The 23,506-nt window shown below is 37.7% G+C and overlaps 1 protein-coding gene across 6 annotated transcripts in view; it reads right to left on the reverse strand.

The window, feature by feature from the left end:
• TENM2 (teneurin transmembrane protein 2) overlaps positions 1-23,506 on the reverse strand; it is a 715,493-nt gene that overhangs the window by 91,469 nt on the left and 600,518 nt on the right. For 5 of the 6 annotated variants that reach the window (XM_029997792.1, XM_029997790.1, XM_029997791.1 and 2 more), the window contains 3 exons: positions 21,697-21,892; positions 18,753-18,854; positions 14,807-14,845 (listed from right to left, as the gene is read on the reverse strand). In XM_029997792.1, coding sequence (XP_029853652.1) covers positions 14,807-14,845; positions 18,753-18,854; positions 21,697-21,892 — 337 coding nt within the window. The remainder of the gene's footprint in view (positions 1-14,806; positions 14,846-18,752; positions 18,855-21,696; positions 21,893-23,506) is intronic. The other variant, XM_029997793.1, reaches the window with a different exon arrangement.

Below are 23,506 nucleotides of genomic sequence, written 5' to 3' on the forward strand. Positions count from 1 at the left end.
TGAAGTGAATCTTTGAGAAAAGGTACCCTTTTGTGCTCTTCTCTCTGATGCAGTTTGATAAAGACAGAAAAGTATTTCCCTGTCTTTTCACCCTTCAAAGTAATTAGAAACTAACAGCTAGTTTTACAGTGCCAAAAATATACTCAAAAGCTACTATTAATCATTAAAAGGTTCTAATGCTTTCTTGCTTCTATTGTTCCTTTAACCTGAATGATCAAGAAGAACCCAAGTAATTGATTTCCTACAAAGAAATGTGTAAGTGTCCAGTTATACAACTTCTCCTCTGTTCAGTCTTGTAACCCTTATTAATCTTAGCCGTCCAACTGATCTGCTGCAAAAACACATTCCAGGATAGATTTTTTCAAGAATTTTCTTATTTGAACTGGGAAAAAATTGATCAGAAAAAATATATTCAGATTTTTAACCTGATACGTTAGCTAAAATTTAGAGTGCTGAGAATTATTTCAATTAAGACTACAGGCTGATGGGCCACATGTCACATGTATAATCTTTTTTAGCCTATTTTTTCTGCAGTAGAATAAGCACAAAATCGGTATGCTGAAGTTTGGGGGTTTTTTGCCACCCCTCCTCTGCCTTAGGGACATATCACCCATCCTTTGGTAGCAATAGAACTTCATTCTACTTCATCCCTGGTGTTCTCTCTCCCTACAAGTGCTGTTCAATCTTTTTCTTCCTCACTCCAAAAATGAATACAAATCTGAATAAAATATAATTTCCAGCAGCAACTTCCTGACTTCAGATGTGACATATGTTCACAAGTGCTTTACTGAGTTCAGTGAAAAAGTTTCTGCTAAAGTTCTACTGGTTTTGCTTTTTGTAGCTGGTTTCAGGATTAAGTTTACTGAACCAGCTGGGTTGAATTACAATACAGACAAATATCCATTATGTCCATACTGCACTCTAGGACAGCCTATTTTACATCTTTCTGCATGTCATCCTCAAACACCCTTCCATGATATACAACGTGCTGAACTAGTAGCAACTTCAATGCCATATGACTAACTTTTCCTTCTGTGTGCATGCATTACATCATGGAGTCTATCTCAGTTCCTCAGCATGCACTGCTTTTCACTGCCTAGATATGCTAACTGCTGCTACTGCAAGTCATATAGGTGAGCCATAAAGGAAGGGATCAAACAAGGACCACTTCCACTCTTCAGGTATGAAGACCTGGGGGGACAAAAAATTCCTTTTTCCATAACTCTCCATTTTACTGCAATTAAAAGTCTTGTTTGGGCTGACATTGATACATTTTCCCAAATCACTGTAAAAAAGGTAATAACTTCAGTCCTCCTCTCTTTACTTGCCATGGTGTAGAGGATCTGGAGATGAGTGATCAGAAGGCAGCTTGTGCTGAAGACCTGGAGTAATCATGAGTGGCAAGTTTCTTGGTGCCACCTTCCACACCCTGACACATTGTAGAGATGCTGTCCCTTTATTTGGGCCTCATCTTAACACAAAAATATCTCTCTCTAGAACAAGGCGCCTCTCAGCTCCTGTATGTGGTGGTTAAGCTTGCAGTCCCTTTCTTCAAGTCCACCACAGAAGGAAGTAATATTGTTAGATGCAAATTCCCTACATGCTTACGAGCCACTGCAGAGACTTGATGTTATCATTATTAATGGTTGCTCAGTGTGGATTCTCCAGCTGCACTGGGACATGCCAGCATATGGCTTGCTTTTGCCCATCAACCTCCTCACCATGCTGTGATAAAGCTGCATAGAAAGAAAAGGTCCCAGCAAAGCTAAATGAATCAGTAGGCAGTAGACAGTTTCTTCAGACAAACCACATTTGTTCAAGTAGTTATAAAGACAAAAAGTTAGACCTGACTTACAAGCTGGATACAAGTGAGGAATAGCTTTTTTTGTTTTGTTGTTTTACAGGCCAACATGGCACTCAACACCTGAAAGCACTTCTGTTCTGCAAATCTCTCCTCTGGAGTCAAAACTCAAATAAAGGCAATAATTCTATTTGAACAGCACAGCCTCCTGCAAGAGGGACTGAGCAGAAATAAATCCATTATTAAAATAAATAAAAAAACAAAACCAAAAAACCACAAGCAATTTAGATGTCACCACTCTAGACCTAGCTAGATAATACTGTGCCAGCCACCTGCTGTAGAATTGCTTCTCTCCTCACCTTGCCCCTAAGTCTCATTAAGCAATGGGCAGCTGTGGTCCAGCTAAAAGAGATGTATATCTGCTATTTAGAACTTGTCTATGGGGAGGCCATTCTTAGCTCTGACTTTTGATCTGAATTCGCAGGGTTCAACTTCTGGGACACCAGAGACTGGCAGAGCAGAAGAAAGATTACTAGATGGTGCTGGGTCTTGGGCTAAAGAGCTCCCACAGTAGTTTTTCAGTGTTCCCTTATTCTGCTATGGTGCTTCAAGAATGTAAGTAAAGCTGAAAGCCATGTCACAGCTTTTCATTCCTCTCTTCATGCTTCTACCAGGTCAGAGGTCTTGCTGTGGTTCATAAATCTATTCAGTCCTTGTGAAGCTTATATAAAGTTGAACAGTAATCTGCTTTCAGTGGTCTGCCACTGCAGTATGCATTGCCAAGATGTTAGTGACACCAGAACTGACTTTGGACAAATGAGGGAATCTGTCATTTAACCTTAGGGATGAAATGAGTACAGTTAAGATTAAGACACTTGCAACCTAAAGCCACAAAGTTTAATCTACAACCCTCTGCTGGGGCTATTCTACAAACTATATAACAGGAGTATCAGTTTGAGAATAAGAAAAGTGACAGAGGTTCTTGGTCAGATTTTGGCATTTCCAAGACTGCCATGTTACTCAGACATGTAAGCAAGAATGCAAGCAAGTGTAGGTTATAAGAAGCTGGCTTTTCACTGCTGTAATAAATAGCTCTTCATTAATGTTTCTGCTATGGGTTTATGGGCTGTCCTAAATGAGGAATTGAGAGAGAATCAAGCTGCTCTTCCATAGAAAACAGAAGCAAGCGCTCTAGAAAGAGGTCTGCTATGCTTATTTGCTAGATCATATTGCTGCAGGGCGAGACCAAAACAGTCCGCTCTAATTTTACATCCAGGTGGCTTCAATTAATGTGCGATCAACTCAAGAGTCATCTGGAGTTCTTGTTATCTGGGACTGCTTATTTTCCCTGTGTGAAGTGGATGGCCCCTATTCCAGGATAGAATTGACTGTTCAAAGTCTGTTGAAGGAGTGTGAAGGAAGGTTGGTTTATGTAATGGAACAATCAAGTTCCATCTCATTTCTGTGGACAGATAGGTTGCATAAAGACAACTGCGTATCACACACCAGCACTGTCAAAAAGTGGACAGAGGTCTTCAGGAGCAGTTATGGCAATACTCAAGTATGTTAAGCACAAGGGTATATCTCCTGAGTGAAGTTTGAATAAGCACAACAGGTATTAACCCTAAATGTGTTTTTGATGATGTGATTCTGCCCTTTACAAGCATTCAAACAAAAGCAGACTAAGTTCGTAACATGGGTCTCAGTCGGTCAATGGATACTACACACCCTTGAGTCCTGTAGGCTGCACATGTTTAAGAGCATGAACTGAGCAGGAAAGACATCCAAACATCCCTCAAAGTTCTCTCTCTAAAGGTTATCTTTGCATAGGTATTCTGGAGTAATGTTAACATTCCCTGATGCATGAGGAAAGGTGATTTGATAACAGCCTGTTACACATGGACTAGGAGGGGAGATGGTAAGGGATAATGCCCAAATGGTCTGGCATCAAAAGCCACCATTTTGTCCAGTGACACTTAACACACAGGTATGCCAGCTGCAGTCTGTGCACACACTCCTTTCACCCACCCTTATGGTATTCACACGTACATACTCACCAGAGGTGTTCTTCTAGAGCATGGCAAGAAACCAGTAAAGGATATCTGAGGAGTCAAACTCTTGGAGGCTGCTGCAGACCTTGGTTTAGTTACACAGCTGCTTTGTTGAGAGGCCTTCTCCTGCTACTTGAGGTTCCAAACAGGATTTGAAGGCAGAGTTCTGGCTGGTTCCTCTTGCTGTAGAGCAAACATTACCCTAGTGCAGAGAGAGTCCTGTACCACTAGGATCTAGGCTGTCAGTTCTCTACTGCAGACTTTTTTCATTTCCTCCTCATAAAAGAGACAAATTGGTATACTTCTCTTGAAAGTTATTGGAGTTTCTGGGCACAAAAATACGCAGACTTGAAAGGTTTTTGAACTTGCACCTGCAATGCTTCCCTGTCCTGGACCAGGTCACAAGCAGTGCCCTTATATTGCTCTTATTTTGCAAGCAGCTCAGTTTTACATCCAAATGTAAATTTTCAAACAGGGCCTAAGAAGGTTAGCTTCCTTTGTGCCACCTACAGGCTTATTCAGAGCCCGGACAAGTTGTCAGGAGTCACCCCATATCAAGTCAAAATTTTTCCACATATGTACCACAGAATTTTGTGGTGAGATGCTCGTGACAGGTTGGTGAGGGGAGTCACTGGTCTGGATGGACAAAATTGCATCAAGCCTGTTAGGGTACTGTTTGAGTAAGGACCAGAATGGTTGTATCCATAATGCTTGTAAGCCCTAATCTTGCGTATAAACCAGATTCTTCTCATCACAAGCTGGTGCGCATAAAAGATGAGCTTGACTGCCTATTCACAATGAAAGCTGTAAGGAAAATTAGGACTGACTGTTGAAGTGTAAGTTTAAGGCTGCACGAACAGAGCACTTAGACACCATCTAAAGTGCCCTTACATCCTAAGTACTGCTAACTGTTCCATCAACCAATTTTAACAAGATTATCTGAAAAGTTAAAACTCATGGAAGAATGTTCCCTGATTGAACACATAATTAGACAAATTCGTGGAATGAAAATCTACAAGGCTACTATACACAAAGAGACATCGTCTACTGTAGGAAGTCCTAACACAAGTTATCTCTAGAACTAAAAGAATTTACTGGAGAAGCATCAAAGACAGGTACATTTTTTACTCTTCCTCAACTATCTGCTGTATGCCACCATCAGAGCTGAAATCCTGGGTAAAATGGAATTTTCGTCTGAGCCATTACAGCTTTACTTCTGTAATATAACCTCTATACAAACACATACATTCAGAAAAAAACATTCTGAAGGGACACTATTTATACTCTTATAAGAGTAAGATATGTTCACCCTTGTTGAACTGTACAGAACTTTGGCAGACCTAAGAGAAATAAAGATTATTTTTATCTGTAGATGTTCCTGTTTAGGAGGAGGAAGTGAGTTTCAGTCCCAAAACTTTTGCTAAAGAACACAAATTAAAAAAAAAAAAGTGCCTGAGAGCATACCCACTTACAAAACTGCGTAAGGATCACCTTTTCTGTATATGTGGTCACGTACTTGTACATCTTATTGGTCTACAGTAACTAGTATGGTTCAACAGTGGAGGGTATGGACTAATATTAGCATGCAGAGCACTTGTTGAGGTTTACACAAAGTTCGCTTGGGGTCAGACAAAAACTTGGTTCTATGTCCAAACATACGGACACATTTTGAGTCTTCTCATCAAGAAGAATTTCCAAATTTTTTGAGTCTGATTTTGACCAAACAATTCTTCCCTATACTCACTACTGCAAGTCAGCGCAGTGTCCCTAAGCTTGGGGAAGTCATTACGTATGACGAAACAGAGTAAATGTTTTTCAAGTCTTTAATACAACCATATTAACATTCCATAGCTGTCTCAAAAATAATCTGAACGCACAGACTGGGCAGTTTTGATACACTCTTTGGACAGAATCGCACAAATTCCTAGTTATATAAAAAAATGAAATACACACTAGCACAATAGAAATCAAGTTGTTCTTTGTTTTACTGACCACAAGAAATTGTACTGAAGGCAGATGTAGGTCAAATTTTTTGCCGATGAACCTTACCAGTGAATCTTCTGGGTGCAGTTCCTCTAGGGGATAATTAGTTCAGACTCTGTAATAGCTCACACTTGGACTTCCTTTTAGCAGAGATTAAGCTGCTACTGCTGAGAGATTATGCATGATTTTGCCAGTATTAAAGAAGACGGATTACTGTTTATGACAGCCTAATCTGAAACCAATAAATGCATTCCAGGTCAGCTCCAAACTGGAGTAGAAATACAGGAAAGATCCAAAACCATTGTTATTTATAACCACCTGGTTCCAAATACCTAAAAATTATGAATAGGGTCATATCGTACTGGCATTTTTCTCTTTTTCATCTTTATCTTGGTGATGCGTATCTAGCATTTAGTTTAAAAATGCTAATTTTTCTTCAATGGACAAATTAGATTAAGATCTGAGCAGGTGAAGATGTATTTTACTGATGCTAGAGCTGAATCCTACTACAATTGTATACCAAAGCCCTGAATCATTTTAGATTCACTCCAAAAGCTACAACCAAGCTCTTGCCTACAGTCAACCTCCTGAAGTGAAGTTATACCTATTTAGATATAAACAATCTTAATTTCTAAATGGCTTAAAATCCACAAACCCACTAACACCAGACTTGCAAACGTTTGCATTTTAGAAAATCAGCCCAGTTATTTAAGAAGTTAACTTCTGACAACCTGATTCAAAGTGTTGGCTGTTGACTTTACATTATTATTACTTTAAACAAAACAGTACTGAAACATAACAAATTATCACATCTCTTGTTACACCAAGTGTTTGCCCATAAGATATTTCTGAAAATTAGGAGACGTTAAATATATGAGTATTCTTATTTGTAGCTTCAAAATACAATTGTTTTGTTTGACAACACTTTACTTCATATTTTATGTTTAAACCTATTTTAATCAGTTGGGTGCACATTTCACTACTTGTCTGCATGCTTATTAGTTTTAACTGGAGTTCATTTATGGATATGAAAATCTGAAATAACTTCTAAGACCACTCCATGGTTTACACTGTTTCACTTTCCCTAGTTTATGCTATTTTTATGCTGCTTTTCTGGCAAGAAGCTTCCCCACCCCTAGCAAACTTAGCCCTAAGACAATCATCCTGGAATGGGAGATTGAATGAATCCAGGACCATTTTCTCTCATCTGTTCTTTGTGCCTCACAAACCTGATATTTGCATGGTCAGGAAGAATGGTGTTTGACTAGACTGCCTGCTCTTCAGAGGTCACTAACTTCCATCAGGCTGAAATGTTCTTAAGAACAGTGACAATTAGGAAGATCTAGAACACCTTTTAGGTTGCTCTAAGACCTTGTGCTCTTCCAAGCAGAAGTCATCTTGTAGAAATTCACCCAAAAGCAGAAGAATGAACAACTATGAATAACTGTTACTGACATTATATGCTTTATTAGTTACCTCATGAAACTGTTTACTTTGACGACAGAACACACAAATAATTTAAATGATTTAATAGTAGTGTTACTCTATGCTTGCAGGCATTAGGTCAGTATTAAGAAGAAATGTACAGCCCTTCATAGTAGTCATGCTCTACAATCCTTACTTCAGTTGCCCAAACCCAAGCCTTACCAAGCTCCCTTGTCTAGCTCTGTCAAACTGCACATTAGTAAGCAAGAAAGAGATTCGCAGAAGAATTTCTAGAAGGACAAAAAACCCATCAGGTGTGTCAAATCTCTGACATTCAGAAACCATTTGGGGAAAGCAGCACACGCTGACTTAAGCACTAAAGTATGGCTGCTTTAATTAATCCAGGGTGAATTTAATTGCTTTAGTTAAGTGGAAATCGGGTTAAAAATGATGCAGAGCATGCTGGGGTGTGTTAAAAACATGACATATGAGTTGGATGAATCGATAAATTAAAAGCGCACAGATGTTTTAATTAAACCCAGGAAAGTTAACGAAGATCACTAGAGACTTTTAAGCCTATGATTAATTCAATTCATTTAAAATACCTGTAGAGATATGGGGATGCCTCCATTTGGGGAGTTATAGAAGTTCTCAATCAATAAGTACTTAAGCTGTTCTACAAAAAAAATGGCAGGATTTTTATAGAAATGACTGAACAGCATTAATTGCACAATGAATATTTACATTCTTCTGAACACTCAGCAAACTTTTGCTTTGGCCAAAATTTATCAGAAAGGTCATAGTTTTTCTCATTGCCTTCAGTGTGACCTTACCTGTCAAAAAGACAACACTTGCTGTTCCCTGCTCTACCATTCTACAAAGTATCTATTTCCATTAGATAACTGCTTTGGTTACAACTATTACAAAAAAATCTATGTATGAAATATGAATATGTCTTCCCACACTATCTAGCAGCAATTTCCAGAACCACAGCAAATTTTTAAAATTATGTCTTTGGGGTTAGTCACTTGGTACAAGAAAATTTTGCTTCATGAATAGACCCTTATAATATTCTTGATAACAATAACAATGCAGTCTGTAAGAATAGGGAAAACAAAAATTAAGCAGGTGTCAGATATATTGGAACTAATTTAGTGGTGGATTGAAAGGGCTGAAGTCCCATTACTGCTAGCATGAAGATGAGCTAAGACAATCTAGCCAACCATCAACAAAGATCTAAGTCTTAGTTCTCTAAAGATATTGGAGTCCTGAGGGGGGAGACGAAAAGGCCATTGTACTGTCTCATTGGAAAAGCCACAGCTGAACATAAAAAAGATTTTCAAGTGGTATAAAACAAACTGGAGATAGAAAAGAGGACATCTGAGTTCAGCTAGACACCTGAAAAATCAGCTAGCTGTGCCAGGGTTCAAATGTCATGAGGACTTTCTCTTGCCAGTACATTCTGGATTCAACACTTTGTCAGCCTCTTTGTGCCCCCTCCACTACTGAAGAAGCTCTGCAACTATCACTACCTATATTAAAGGAAAGATTGCAGTTCTCCATGCAGTACAGTAAGATGATTCACAAAATGGTAGATTGATTTGCAGCCAATCCAGTTAGGGTCCTCCCTGTTTACTACATTGTTAAAGAGCAGCATGGTCCAATTTCTTTTTCATATGCATCAATGCATTCAAGGAAATGGAAGTTACCCTGCACTGGTTCTGGTTTACCACAGGAGAATGTGACTGATCAGTTTGCCGTATATTTTTGTGCCTTTGAAAAAAAAGGGAAAAAAAAAAAAAGAGGGAAGACTTCTTTTCAACTCTCTGCATGATACCTGGGATTGGAGGAAAATGTAGATGGTGGATATGCATGTCCTGAAAACACTGCCTTGCAATCTAAAACTCTTTTTCTGTGGGAACTAGTTACACAGAATCAGAGCTGTGAAATTCCTGCTTTAGATATAAGCAGTGAAGCTGATACAACTACAAGAACGTGCAGACAAATAAATTTTACTTTCTACCCACAGATGGAAATAAACAGATGTTGAAATACACTACTGTCACAGACACATATGTAGATCTTCATTTGTATGTCTTGATAACTTGATCACTAGAAAAAACTGAGGAAGAAGGGAAAACTAAACTATTTCAGAGGTTTCAGTAGCTATCTCAGTGGAAAGAGCCAGTGAGGAAGCAAAGAGATGGTGCTTCAAGCTCACAAAAAGCAGCAGTAAGGACAAACACCAAATACCAGAATTATCCTTCCAAACATCTGTGTTGTGATTCATAACAGCAAAGCACTAACACCATGAAGTCATTTATGCATCTAGAAAAAGAAATAAAAACCTGAAATATTTCTTCAAATATTTTTGGTAAGATTTTACACCATTCCCAATGAATGGTGTAAAAACTATTACTTCTCTGGTAATGGTTTAGCTGTGGCTAAATAGCAGTACAGCAGATGTAGGATTGCATCCATAGGCTACAGTATTCAGGGTATTTAGAACCCAGACTGCTTTGGTCTCATTTTAGTTAGTACTATTTGCCTTATTAAATTTACCAGAAAAGATTTGAATCATAACATGATTAATTGCACAGTTCCACATTAGCTGCAGATATTTAAACATTTTTCTACATTCAAATTAGAAAATTTTTTGTTTGTTTGAGAAAGCGAAAGGGGATGACAGCTAACTGAATTTAATCTCACCCAAAGAGGGTCTAAATATAGGAAAAGATCTAAATTACAGGCTCAAATCTAGACAGAATGTTCATATGAAAAAAGTCATGCACGTTGAAATCTGAAGCTGTGATTCAGGGCTGTTTCTGTTATTCAGGGATGTCAAATGTCTAAGGATCTCTTAACAGCTGTATTTCTATATTGTGATTTACAATACTACTTAATCATAGTTGCTTCAATTACATTTACCACCACCGCAAGGACTCCAGGATGATCCCAACACAACTGTCAAAGACAAACTCTTAGAACTTAATGAAATAAACAAATACCAGTACCAAGTCCATGGAAACAATGCAATCTAAAAACAAAATGTAGATTGCAACACAATTAAATAAGCTAACCAATTAAACACAAAAACAAATTACAAAGCATACATCACAGTGAGCACAATTCAGCTACAGAGTACAGTTAGAGCAGTGAGATTCTTAGCCACCAACGGAATATTATAAGATTGGAAGAAAGATTTTTGGCTTGCCAGGAACTAAGCTGCACAATGGTTTGTGTCCTGCATGTATTTGTATGCATGTCCACCTCCTTGCTGCACTGGGAACATTTTGAAATATTCCATTTATTGGAATCCCATTGAAACAGAAAATATTTGTGCAAATAGATGTGCTGTTGCTGCACATGTATAAGAAGGGAAGAAAGATAAAGTGAAGTAACTGATAATAGAGTGGGCTTTGAAAGCAGCTGAGAGAGATCAAATGAATGTACCCAGCTTTTAATAAGTATGAACATATTACTATAATACTGTTGAAGAAAAATCCATTAATAAGATTTTACTGTGTTTCCATATGCTTTCCATCTTGGACACTTCCTTATCATACTAAGCCAATAAAACTTGGCTCCAGTTTGTAGGCCTCAGCTACAGCACTGCCTGTGGCTCCGTCTTTGGTCTCTGAATTTCTACAGGTTGGGTAATGAGTGATCAGATAAAGATGCACTAGTGCTCACTGAAATCAGAGACTCACAATTACTTACATGCCCTCTTCTTTTTACCTATCATGTTTTGTCCAGCAGTGGCATTAGCAACTTTTCTCATTTTTTGCCTTCCTCCTTCATTACTTAATTCCTCAGCATTACCCATTTTTTCCTTAATCCTTTTAGCTTTGTCTTCGAAATTTTCTCCTACAGAAATAAGTCTACCTTCTTAGCTGCACCACTATCCTGCAAGCTCTTTGGGAAAAGAAGTCATACAAAATTTCAAGTACATATGCTGCAACATGAATTTAGAAACATATAAAAGGGCAATGCAATCCACAGGCACAAATTTGGCTGTATGTTTACTGGTGGTTTAATATAGAAAACAAATGCTAATTAAGTTGCTATACTACATGTAAGTATTTGGTATATTTAACAACATTAAATAAATATCTTTAAAATTTTAAAGCATTTTTGCTGCCCTGTAAAGGCACAACTATAACAGACAGAAGGAAGGATGTGCTTCTAAACAACAGGAGCATCCCCACTTGAAATTATTCAGGACAAGCTCTTCTACAGATAAATTGTTTATAACCCTGAATGCAATGCTGGAATCAGCTTTAAGAACAACAAGAAGTTAATAGTTTGCTTGTTGAAATTCATATTTTTAAAGTCCGTTTTCTCAAATATTCACAATGCTAGAAGTAGCTCTGGGTCCTATTTCAGCTTTGTAAATATTCCCTTACAAATAATGAAAGGATACAAAGCACTAATTCTAGCCCGGCGCAGGCTAGGGAGTAATCTGAGTACTCTTATATCACCATCCTGTTACTAATAGTGCATGCCTTACAAACATCTGCTAATCCTCACATTTAATCTACAATGTACTATAGGGACAGGTACTTATTTTTAAGAGTAATGAAATGTTAGGATGCTAAATGACTTGTGTTGTAACAGAAATTTAACAAGGTATCTGTTGTAGAATTCTGGAGTCCAGACTCTCCAGTCCCCTGTTTTTACCTCTAATCTCCAACAGAGTTCATGAGGATTGATGAGGGAAGCTGCAGACTAGAAATGATGGCTCCTGTATTCTATTCCTTGTCGCACTACTGGCTGGATGCCTTGAGCCCCTTTTGGAGCCATGACCACTAACAATCAGAGAGAATTCAGCCTGTGACCCCTTCAGTTCTTGGCTCCTGTTTAAATTGCCAATTAGAAAGAGTTAGAGTGGTGGATTTTGTGTTGGCTCTACTTGTCTACCTGACACTGGATCAAAGCTACTATCTCATTTCATGCAGGCAAGCTAGCAGCTGATGGACAGCAATGACTGTCAATCATTGTCAAAATAGGTTACATGTCCATTTATTTATTCTGTAATTACTTTAGGCACAGTTGATGGCACAAAACCCTTTTCAGAGTGTACTGCAGTTCCATAAAACTAAGAAACTGAGGGCAGGCAGGCAAGCACTGGCCTGTGCATAGAACTCATTGGAAGGCAAGCAAGGACATGATCAGTTTGCCAGAAATGAAAAACGTCTGCTAATAAAGTATGAGACTGGGAAAACGAGAAGAAAATTTATAACAAAGGCATTTTAAGGTACTGAGTCACAGAGGAGGGAACTGCTGGAGAGGAATATTGCCAAAGACAGCCTTGTTTGTTCAAGTATCAAAATCATGCTTCCACCCACTGTGAGAGAAGATTTGAGTGACAAGCCTGGGCTGTGCTGCTGCTGCAGCACATACATAAGTTGGCACACATACACACATAAACACACAAAACCCCAAAACAAACCCACCCAGAAAGAGATACTAAGAGAGAAGCTGAACACGTTGAATGTTGTCAACTACAAGAAAGGATGTGAGATATGTGTGGGTGACAACTCATGAATGCAGTATTTCCAAAGAAAAGCACACTTTTTTTTCTTTCATGAGTGCTATGTAAGTGATGATACATGCTATGATTATGAACAAATAAAATGCTTACCAATAAAGTTGTTATTTCTCTAATTTCTCTCCTCTCTCTAACCCACTACTTCTCAGACCTCCCTTGCATCCTTGCTCTATCACAGTGGACAATACCATCATTCTACCTGTCATTAACGTTCCTAATCTGGACGTTATGTTTGACTCATCCATCTCCTCACCTCACATTCAGGCTTTGACAAAGTCCTACAGATTTATTCTGCATTGCATCTCTTTGTCAGAATTCTTGCCCTAGCTTTCAGCAAATAAAATCTACATTAAATCAACACCTTTTTCCTCCAGCATCGATAAACTCAGCCTTCTTCAGTTATGTCTGTGTGCAACAGTGATGCAAAAATCACGTTGTTAATCTGTTAATCTAACCTTCAGCTATGTGACTTTTCTTTCCCAGTCCTTTTTCAGGTCCTTTCCTCCTGTCACATGGAACAAGAACTCCATGCTTCAACTTCATTTACAGACCCACTTCACCCCAGACGGCTCACTGCTAGAAATCGGACTTCAGCCTCTCTGTAACTTACAATGCTTTTGAAAGTCAAATTTAAAAAGACCTTTTTTGAGCTCTTTCCTATGCTCTGTCTCCTTTGGAGGGCCCATTTGCACTCCATTATCCACATGATGTTATCTATCTGCCCCACTATTCCTCTTTAAAACTGCCTTTTACCACTGTTCCCCAAAACTGACAAAAGTCACACTGCTGGTGTGCTTATAACACTGCGTATCACATTTTTCCCTTGCATCTCCACATCTTTCAATTGGTTCCCATTCATTCCGTTTCAACTTGTACTGACATGGTAAATTCCTGGAGGTAGGTGCTGTTTTTACCTATTTGTTTTGCTTGTAAAGCACTAACCACAATAGATTACCTTTAACAAGTACTATTGCTCATGACAATCTCTTTATAATGCCATAAAAATGGTGTTTTTCCTATAGTATTGTTCCTCTCCTGCTCATTTCTCTGCCAAAAAACCAATCTGCTTTGGGTACCATCATGTTTAATCCACTCTACTTCACTTGTCTGATCTATAATCTGTTATTGCATAAATTTGCAGTGAGTCACTCGAATAGTACAAGACACACATTCACCATTTTGACTGTGTCATGGAAGACCTGAAGAGCTGCCTCACCATGGGTCCCATCTCTTCTGTCAGGCTATGAACTTGTGCAGGACAGGCAAAGGAGAAATGCTATTCAGTGTCACCTCTCACCTTTCCCTTCAAAGTCCAGTGAGCTTCTGTCTCCCTGCACTATTTTCAGTTCCTAAAATTTCTAGCCAAGTTATGAAGGCAATATCATTTTCCTTGCTAACATAGAGAGGAAATACTAACTCCTATACATTACCACTATATGCCAAACACCATTCAGTCATGTGGGTCACGTGCTCTACAGCAATGAACCAAGTACTGAATTATTCAGCAAGATGCACTCCAAAATTCATGTTTTCCCCACTGCACTCACTCCCAAACCTCTTATGCCACTGGGAGCATTCTGGACATGGCACTAAGAGAATAGTTTCAAGCAGAGTATTCAATGGACAAAACCCCATTACTTTATGCACTATTGCTCAAGCAATAAGCCTCTGAATAACCTCAGAGCAAGAAGAGTCCCAGACAACTGAAATTTGAATAACAACTGAGAAAAAGCAAGAGTTGCTACTTCTAGAAATTATACCTTACTTACCTAATAATTGACAGCTTTTTACATTTTTATACAGAGATTAACAGTACACACATAACAAAGAAAATGGCAGCGGTAGGAACTCTTATTGTGGTGCAGGCAATCATCAGAAACAGCAAATCCATTAGAATAAATTTAAAAAGAGATAGACTACACTTTACAGCTTAGTAACTATTTCAAACTAAATAGATGTTGCAAAAGAAATAAAAAGAAATTTTAAAAAACCTACCCTTCTTTTTATACTTATTAAAGTGGCGCCGTCCTTTGCCAGTAAGCCAAAAACAAACAGAATGAAAATAAAATAATGAAAAACCCACACAAGGAGAACAGGAAAAGAAACTGTGAATAACATAAATCTGAATCATTAGAGTTCTTAAAATCAGATTAAAAAGTCAACTGATCAAACATGGTACAAATTTCTGGTTTAAAAAATCCAAAATCCTTCAATCCATTTAGATTAAAATATTAAACATGTTTCTCATTACATTGCATAATCAACTAAAAGTATCTGCTAAATGGCAACTTCATGGCAGCTGACATGAGCTACTTGACTCAATTTTTTTCCTTCTTTCATAAATTGGACACCATCTCTTAACAGGCTATGCTCATCATGTCAATGTAGAAATCCCATGTGATGGTACATTGTTTCACCTTTTCAGATTAGCTAAATATGCTTATGATGCAAATCCTAGTATTTTAAAATGGAGGATTAAAGAAGGCTCTAAGCACATTTGCAAAACAGTATATGACAGTGTCTTTGGAAGTATTTTTGTTAAAGGAGTGGAAGAGTTGCATGCCCTTCAAATATATTATGAGACAAAACGAAATTATAGCCAACTCTGAGTCACTTCTAGAAACCCAACTCATTGTAACACTGAACTCTACAAATGGTGAAAAGCAGGACACAATGAAGGATGCCTGCTTGCAGATTTACCACAGAACTTGGCAGCTGAAAGACCAAACTATTATCAGACATTAACAGTGGGAACACTAAGTAAAAAAGACATCTTGATATACTTGGGTGGTTATGTCATAGAGGTTACAGAAAAATAGAGATGAATATAAAAAAGTGACAACACACCAAAATAACATAATCAGAGCTGCATGTCTGATTCTTTAATCGATCCTTGGCCATAGCATTGCTTCTTATCAATAACTCCTAGAGATAATTGTGGACAGGCGGTTACTCACAGTGCAGTTCAATTTACAGCAAATCTTCCACTGGCTTTAACTATACACATTTTCTTTATCAGGATACATCTCCACCCACTGAATTATCTTTTGATTATCAGACTTTCTTTGTCTTTATATGCCACATTTTATCCAGATGAGATTAAAATGTATCATTACCTTTTTCATGTGTTAGATGGAATTCTTAATTAGGTTAAACTCCAGATGATTTCAAATCCTTGCCTGGGCAAGGATGGAGTAAATCTGTTTATACTGGCTACCTGAGAATAAGTTATTTCCACAGGTAAGAGTGAGAAATAACCCCCCCCCCCCCAAGTATTCAGCAAGAGTGCTTGAGAAGGTGAAATTTCCTCCACTTCACTCAGGGCATGACAGTGTACTTCAGCCTGTAGGTTGGGCCAAAAGTTCATCTCTTTCTAATAATTTTCATGGTATTTTCCTGGAGCTAATGGATCTGAAGTCAAATCTGTGCTGTCTCTCACAGATTTCCTTCATTTTTATCTTTTAGGACTACATGGGTGGAGTAAAGTAACAGAGGGAGTACCTGTGCACTGTCTGCAAATAGTTTGCAGATAACTCCTCTCAGGATTCATTCCCTCTAATGCCCTTAAGATCAGCCCTGTAACAGGGGATTCACTGGTATAATGGATCACGCTTCATATCTATCAGACTTGGGTTTCACCTAATGTGAAGCTCTTAGACTGCTGTGTTATTGCATGAATCAAGTTCTAAAAGCCAGCTGAGGAGCTTGTTCACATTTTCTCCACATTTTTCTATTTGAGTCTTGCCTCAAACTGTTTTACAGTGGAGAACTGAGACATTGAAATATGTGTTGCTAGGGAAATAATAATAATGAAAAAATCAAATGGAAAGAAAATCATTATCCTTCCATACTTGTGACAGCTTAAATATAAATTTAACATTACGGTAAATATATATAAAACATGTGTCCATACATACAATATGCTGGAAAAGATTTAATTCTCTATCTTATTCTACTGTGTTTTACCATGCATACAATCCCAGTTTTGATTTCTGTCTTCTGAAACTGCTCTCACATATAATCAGCATTCAAGTAAGCAGAAAAATCTGTGGACATGAGAGCAGGCATGACAGTGCCCGTGAAATGGGTGAGGCATACAGCTCTGACACCCTAACTCAGCCACACACTTCTGGGTATGTCTCATACTATAAAGATGTGCAGCCGTGTGCTTGCACAGAAACACGAGAATTCTGTCAACACACCTATTTTGTCATTTTATGTCGTTTTTCAAGCTTCTTTGTTCTTTAGAAATACCATGATGTCTGACAAGAAAACAGTAGAAGAGTTGAAAGAAGCTTCCAAGAAACTGTTTCTGCTTTTGAGGGGAGAGAGACAACACAGAAAGGACAAAGCAGGAAGCAGAGCGAATGTACTGAGGGGTAGGAGAAGCCTGACAGATACAGTTTGACAAGTACCCTATAAAAAAGCGATTTATCTGACATAGCCTGAATGAAGTATTTTATAGCATTAACACAGAATACAGTGGTACACAGAGGTTCAGTACACAGTGCAGGATTGCTCCACAACTCAAAATGCAAATGAGTTGATTTAATGGCCATGTATGTGTGAAGAGTGGCAGTGAAGCACACAGTCACTGCATGCATACTTTCACAGGTTAACACCACAGAAATGCATATAGCTGTCAGTGTGTATTTATAGCACACATTATCCCACCATTTACTTTGTAATATACAGATATCTCCTCTATATATTTGCCAAGTGTCTTAATTTCTCAGGTAATCAAACAACATGCATGCTGTATTTGAAACATTCTTTAAAATGAGTAGGGTTAGCACTGAAATATCATCAAGGCCCTTGGGGTCTTTTTTTTTTTTTTTTTTTTTTTTTTTTTGTACTGGGGTACCTTCAAGAGCCAAATACAGAGACACAAAATGGAAATTACTTGCTCCAGTACAACTATAATAGCTATTCAAGGAGTATTTCATAGACACGCACGGGTATGCTGGATGCCACCCTGCTACACCAGTGACAGAGGTGGGGTACAACAAACTGTCCTCAGGACTGGATCAGGAATCTAAGAAGAAATAAGCACATTCCTAAGGCCCTTCAAGGCGTTTCAAAAAGCTTTCAAACACCAAGTTTTCCCCCTTTGAACACTAACAACCCTATCCCTGTGGAAAACCATTGTAAGCATATGATATTGACAGTGTGCCTAAATCTCACACAAACTAAGAACGAAGCAAACTGTAAAATGTTATGACTGTGCTCAGGAACAGCAGGGAATACAACCAAGTCATTTAATTTAGACAACATATGTGCTACTAGCTGTATAAACTAAAGAGGTCCTTCTTTATGAATCTTTTCCCTATGACAGCTATCCCAGACTCTCAGAAAAACTTTGTAAACACATACTGCCAATCCACAGATGTCTTTTAGATTTCTGTTTAATCCTTGATAATCATGCATCTCCCAGTTTTAGTTGTAAAAATTTACAATCGACATTTAAGAAAAGGTTTATTTTAAGACTTTATCAAGTCCTACTTATTTTCCTAAAAAAGGCGAATTTCCTTTGGTCAAAGAGTAATTGTATATGCAAGAAAGATGCTATGTACTAGAAGTAAGGCTCAGCCAAGCCAGAATATACATTACATGCTATCAATGAAGTTAATCAGTCTTCTGTTGCAGACAAGTTAATGATTATCAGAAAGCATTGATGATAATTCATCCACTTTTACAGAAAATAAATCTTTTCTGCCATTTCTGCCTACTACCTTTGACACAAAAAAAGTTGTAGTTATGCAAGCTCATCAGCAATGTAGGAATACTTCCACTTGATCATATTTAACTAAGAGATCTAAGAAAAAAAATGTATATTGATCTATTTGAATCTAGCTTGGACCCATGCTAACTAGCAGGCACTGTAGATCCATACATCACAAACACACACTGTGGTTATTTGTAAACACAGGAAAAATGATACCTTTAGCACAATCTGCTCCATGAAATCCTGGAAAACAGTGGCAGACACCTGATACACACTCGCCATTCCCATGACAATTACGTGGGCAGTCTTGCACTGAATCTGAAATATAAGCATCACAGGAACATTAGTTGGTTCCTAATTAGGCTACAAATTCTTTGCTTAATTTTTCTTCAGTTTATTTTGTCTTCAATACTTAGAAGAACAATCCCTGATAATAGTAACACCACAAAGTTCAGGTGAAGCAGAAAGGTACCAAGATTTATGGCAGCATGAGTAGATGTAGAGACCTAATGATTGACTAAAGTTACATATTAAGTCTATGGGCACCATTAGAACTCAAAGTCTTCTGACAGTGCTCAAGACCTCTGTTCCAACAGGTAGACAGGACTGCCTGTTAAGACCTCTACAGCTTACATTTGAATTTGTATTATGTAGCAAACATAATGCTTCATCAGGAAAGCTGACAATCTCCCTTTTGCAATGAGACTTTGATCTTGCACAACCACCCTTCCATGTGAAACTGATTATCCCAGGGAGTGTATCTTCTTTCCCTTCTACAGACATTTAAAGCCTCATTAATTAAGCTGACCCAAATATCTGCTGAACTTGACAAAGAGGAGCTCTTTTGCTCCAGCACATATTCTTTATCCTAAAATAAAGATGAATTAAAAAGGTGCAAGTAGCTACGTGAGAGGATGAAGAAGAGGTCTGTAAAAACAGAGGACAAGGTTTAACACTAGAGTTTAAGTGACTGACTGAAGTGTTGATGACTTCAATAATCTGAGAAGAGTAAGCACACCAGCGTGATGACAACATTTCAGCTGTACTTATTTTCCACAATTTATGTTATTATTTGGATAATATATACACTACTTTGCATAATAACAACCTAGAAATAAAATTCCAATTTTGCAATTAATTCTTAAAATCACTTTCGTTTGAAAGCTGTTGGATTTCAGTGGAACATATTTTCAGTACTGAATTATTGGAACAAAAATCTAATTAGAATGTTGTTACTTTTCACTATTACTCCCTGTTGTTGTGAGACCTATGGTCCCAAACGAAATGGCTCTGTCAGTCCCAGACACCAAACAAATAGCAGCTGTACAAGACAGAAAATGAATTTTCGATTTGGAACTAGCAGAACCATACAGAGCTTTTTTCTGTCAAATTAAACTGAAAAGAGGAAAAAGATTCAAGCACAACTTTAAGTCTAATTTCACAGTTGCAGGACACTAAATAAAAAAACCTCTAAAGCAAATTTTCAAAGACACGTCATTAACTTGGCCTCTTGAAATGATTCATGTAAACAATGAAAAGAAAAATTGAAACGTAATGCTCAAAGATATCAATTTGTCTCATGAAGAAGCTTGTCTATAGATTTATTCATTATTTTGCTTCATGGCACACAAAAGCATTTTCTATGTATTCAAAATCATGGTAAATTTAGTATTGTCTGGAGTTAACATCATTTGTTATTCTTTCTCCTCTTTCACATCAAAGAAACTTTCAGCTGTCTCAGATCCTTTGATTATGAAATGTCTGATACTAGGTGTGTGTAGAAGAACCTCTGAACTGGATAAAACACTATACTTTTCTCTACGTTTCAGTCCAATTACTATTATTGCACTATCAAGTAGTCTACCTGTCTATTAGACCTTTCATGCTCTTGAAAGCTGTAGCCTAGACCAGGCAACTCTTTTAAGGGCAGCTTATCATATCTGAAGATTTTCTAAGCACAATAGGGGCATAACAAGGTATAAGCACAAATGTTCTTGTTGGTTTTGGAGAAGTAGAAAAAGGCTTCTATGAGCAAATATGCAAATATATATATATTTATATGAACATGCATAGCACCTAGTAACTCTTACAAAACCACATATAAACTATGGATGGAAGATCATTTTTTCATCTTAACTAAGGTTAACAGAAACAATTATATTAATACTTAATGACACAGTATTGGCTACCCTCCTACACCCTTTGGGACTTAAGCCAACAAACTGAATTTTATACTCATGTAAAAGGAAAAAATTAAGCTTCATATCATTAATCAGGCAAGACTGGAAAAGACCTCCAACTATTTTTCATCAAGCCTAAAAACTCACTTGGACTTTTTTTGCAGTTTCTCTTCCCTAAACTAACAGGAAATACAGATTTATACAATATAGTGCCATTTAACACTTCACCAGCCAGGAATACCACATACGCTATGTCAAAATTTTTTATGCCACTGTGACAAGATATTCAGCAAAGTTCATCAAGTGCTTCAAAGTTCAGCAGATCTTCTAATAAAGCTTGGAGAATTTAGACTCAGTTTGATTTTCAACTAAATGTGACCCTGTTCTCCTAACAAAACCGCAGGCTTCTCAGATCATAGGCTAGATGTTCTTCTGCTCTTGATGCCACCATGTTGAGGAGATGAACCACTATTAGGTGAGTAGTAAGCCGTAAAACAGCATATGGCTAATTAACTGACTCAGTTAATCTCTGGGGTGACTGCAAACAATAACCTCATTCGCAGGTGTCAGGTTCTTGTGCTGTCTTTCTACTAAGATTAAACAGTTCTCCTGTTGGATACTGTTCCACCTGGGTGTAAAGAAGCTTCTCCAGAGAAGCAAATAAGAAGTATAAAAATGACAGAGATAAGGGAGAGGAATATTAACTGGGGAATGCTTCAACCCAGACTGAACTTACGTAAGTCTTGTTTTCCAGAACTAAACTCAAGATCTATGGGAATGCTAAAATCTTAAAAGAGAAATCAGCAAATTAAAATCAGCACCCCATTACACGCTTTTTGACATAGTGTTGGAGAAAAAAAATGCACAACTTAACATAAGGATAAACAGGCCGAATACTGAAGGCTGCAAAAGTATTATGACTTCAAGTAAGCGAAGGTGTAACCAGAGAGGAAAAATGCTCGGCTTATGGAGATACCTACCCAAAATAACTGTACTGAAAGAGACCACTTCTTTGTCCTTCCCATCATTGTAAAATGCCAGGTGCCACAAACCCACATCCAAGTATTGAACAAACACAGCCTCATTCTGAACAAGGGTCTGAATACTTCGACGTTCCCGTGGCGACTCCACCACACTCCATTTCTCTTTGCCATCCAAGCGTTCCATGAAATCATACTGCAGGGTAAAAAAAACAGGAAAAAAAAAAAAAAAAAAAAAAAAAGAAAAGAAAAAGAACACAAACAAACAAAACCCCAAACAGACAGACCTGAATACAGAATGGTATTTCAGCTCAAAATCTGACACCATATTTTCTATTCTACCTTGTCATAAAATGGTATTTTTAGAAGATATGTCAATGTGAAACTAATATTTACTAGTCGACCATGGAACACGCAGAGATTTTGTGACTTATCCTTTCTTAAACAGTGACATAGAATTATGCATCTTTGCTCTGCATAGGTGATCAAAAATGTACAAACGGTATTTCTTGACAGGCTGAGTTTTGAGAAAGAAGTTGAAATCAATGATTTGACCCATCAAATTTAAGGTTCCTACACAGCTTTCAAAGCCAGAAACCTTCAACCTATGAGAGACACACCCTTTTCTAAGCAATTGCCTACAATAAATTCTTGCTGCAAGAGGAACAGAAGTCTCAGATGTAGCTCCAGACATATAATTGAATGGAAGCCCCCAGAACATGAAAACAAACAGGAACAGCACAAACAGGAAATGTGTTTGTCTAATGTTAGGTAACTCGGCACCCAATAAAAATACACTGTACAAGTTTTACATCACAGAGTAAGAGTTGCTTACCTGAGTTTGTATGTGGAACAATTAGGGGCAAGTAGCATACAAAAACCAGAGGGAGCATGGAAAGGAATAACACAAATCAAGTGGCTGAAGGAATTGAACTTATATTAAGGAAAACCGAGACTTTCTGGTTGGATGGTTTCCAGTAAGGTAGAACATTACATTAATCTTTGGAAAAGGGATCAAACAGAGCAAGTGATTATTTAGAGTATAAGAGGGATGGCACCATTAATGGCATGAAACTAAAAAAAGAAAGAAAGAAATTTAAGATGAATGTCAGATAAGCTTCCCATCTATTAAGCTCAGTAATAGCCTCCCAATGGAGATGCCACTGCATCACACAATTAAACAGGACTGGAAGAAATATTGGTTAATCTACAACAGCGAATAACTCTGCATAACAAAGCAGCTGGACTAGCTGTCCTAATAAGCTTTTTTTCTGTCTTTAATGTCTGTGATTCTGGAGCTCTCAAGCTGATGCTATGCTCAACTTACTAGCTCTCATAGTCCCTATCTAAGGGAAGCCCTTAAGAAACAACAAAAACAATACATCTAATCTTTTGATAGTTGTATAACAAGTCTCCTATGAAAACACATCTTGTTTTAGACACATTTATCTATGTAGGAGTAGATAGAGATAGATGGACATGTCTAAAGAAAGATGTATGTGTTCAATAAAATACAGTAATAGTATGTGCTTGCTCGCCAGTAGTTTCATTGCATTTCCCCTGTTATCTCCAGCACATACAGTCTGTGCTTGCGACAGCTATGAGAAAACATACACCTTCACTTGCTTTCAGTTTAAATAGAAAACTGTAATCTCGCATCCTAAACAGACTAAACATCCACAGAGGGCTGTCTTGTACACTGTATTCCACTCATTAACAGTGAGTTCTAGCAAATAATACACAATATACAATAAAATAATGAAGATTCTCGCTTCTAGTCGAAGAGACAGACAGATGAACCTATTTAACA

This window comes from Aquila chrysaetos, chromosome 22, assembly GCF_900496995.4.
Source record: "Aquila chrysaetos chrysaetos chromosome 22, bAquChr1.4, whole genome shotgun sequence".
Lineage (NCBI taxonomy): Eukaryota > Metazoa > Chordata > Aves > Accipitriformes > Accipitridae > Aquila > Aquila chrysaetos.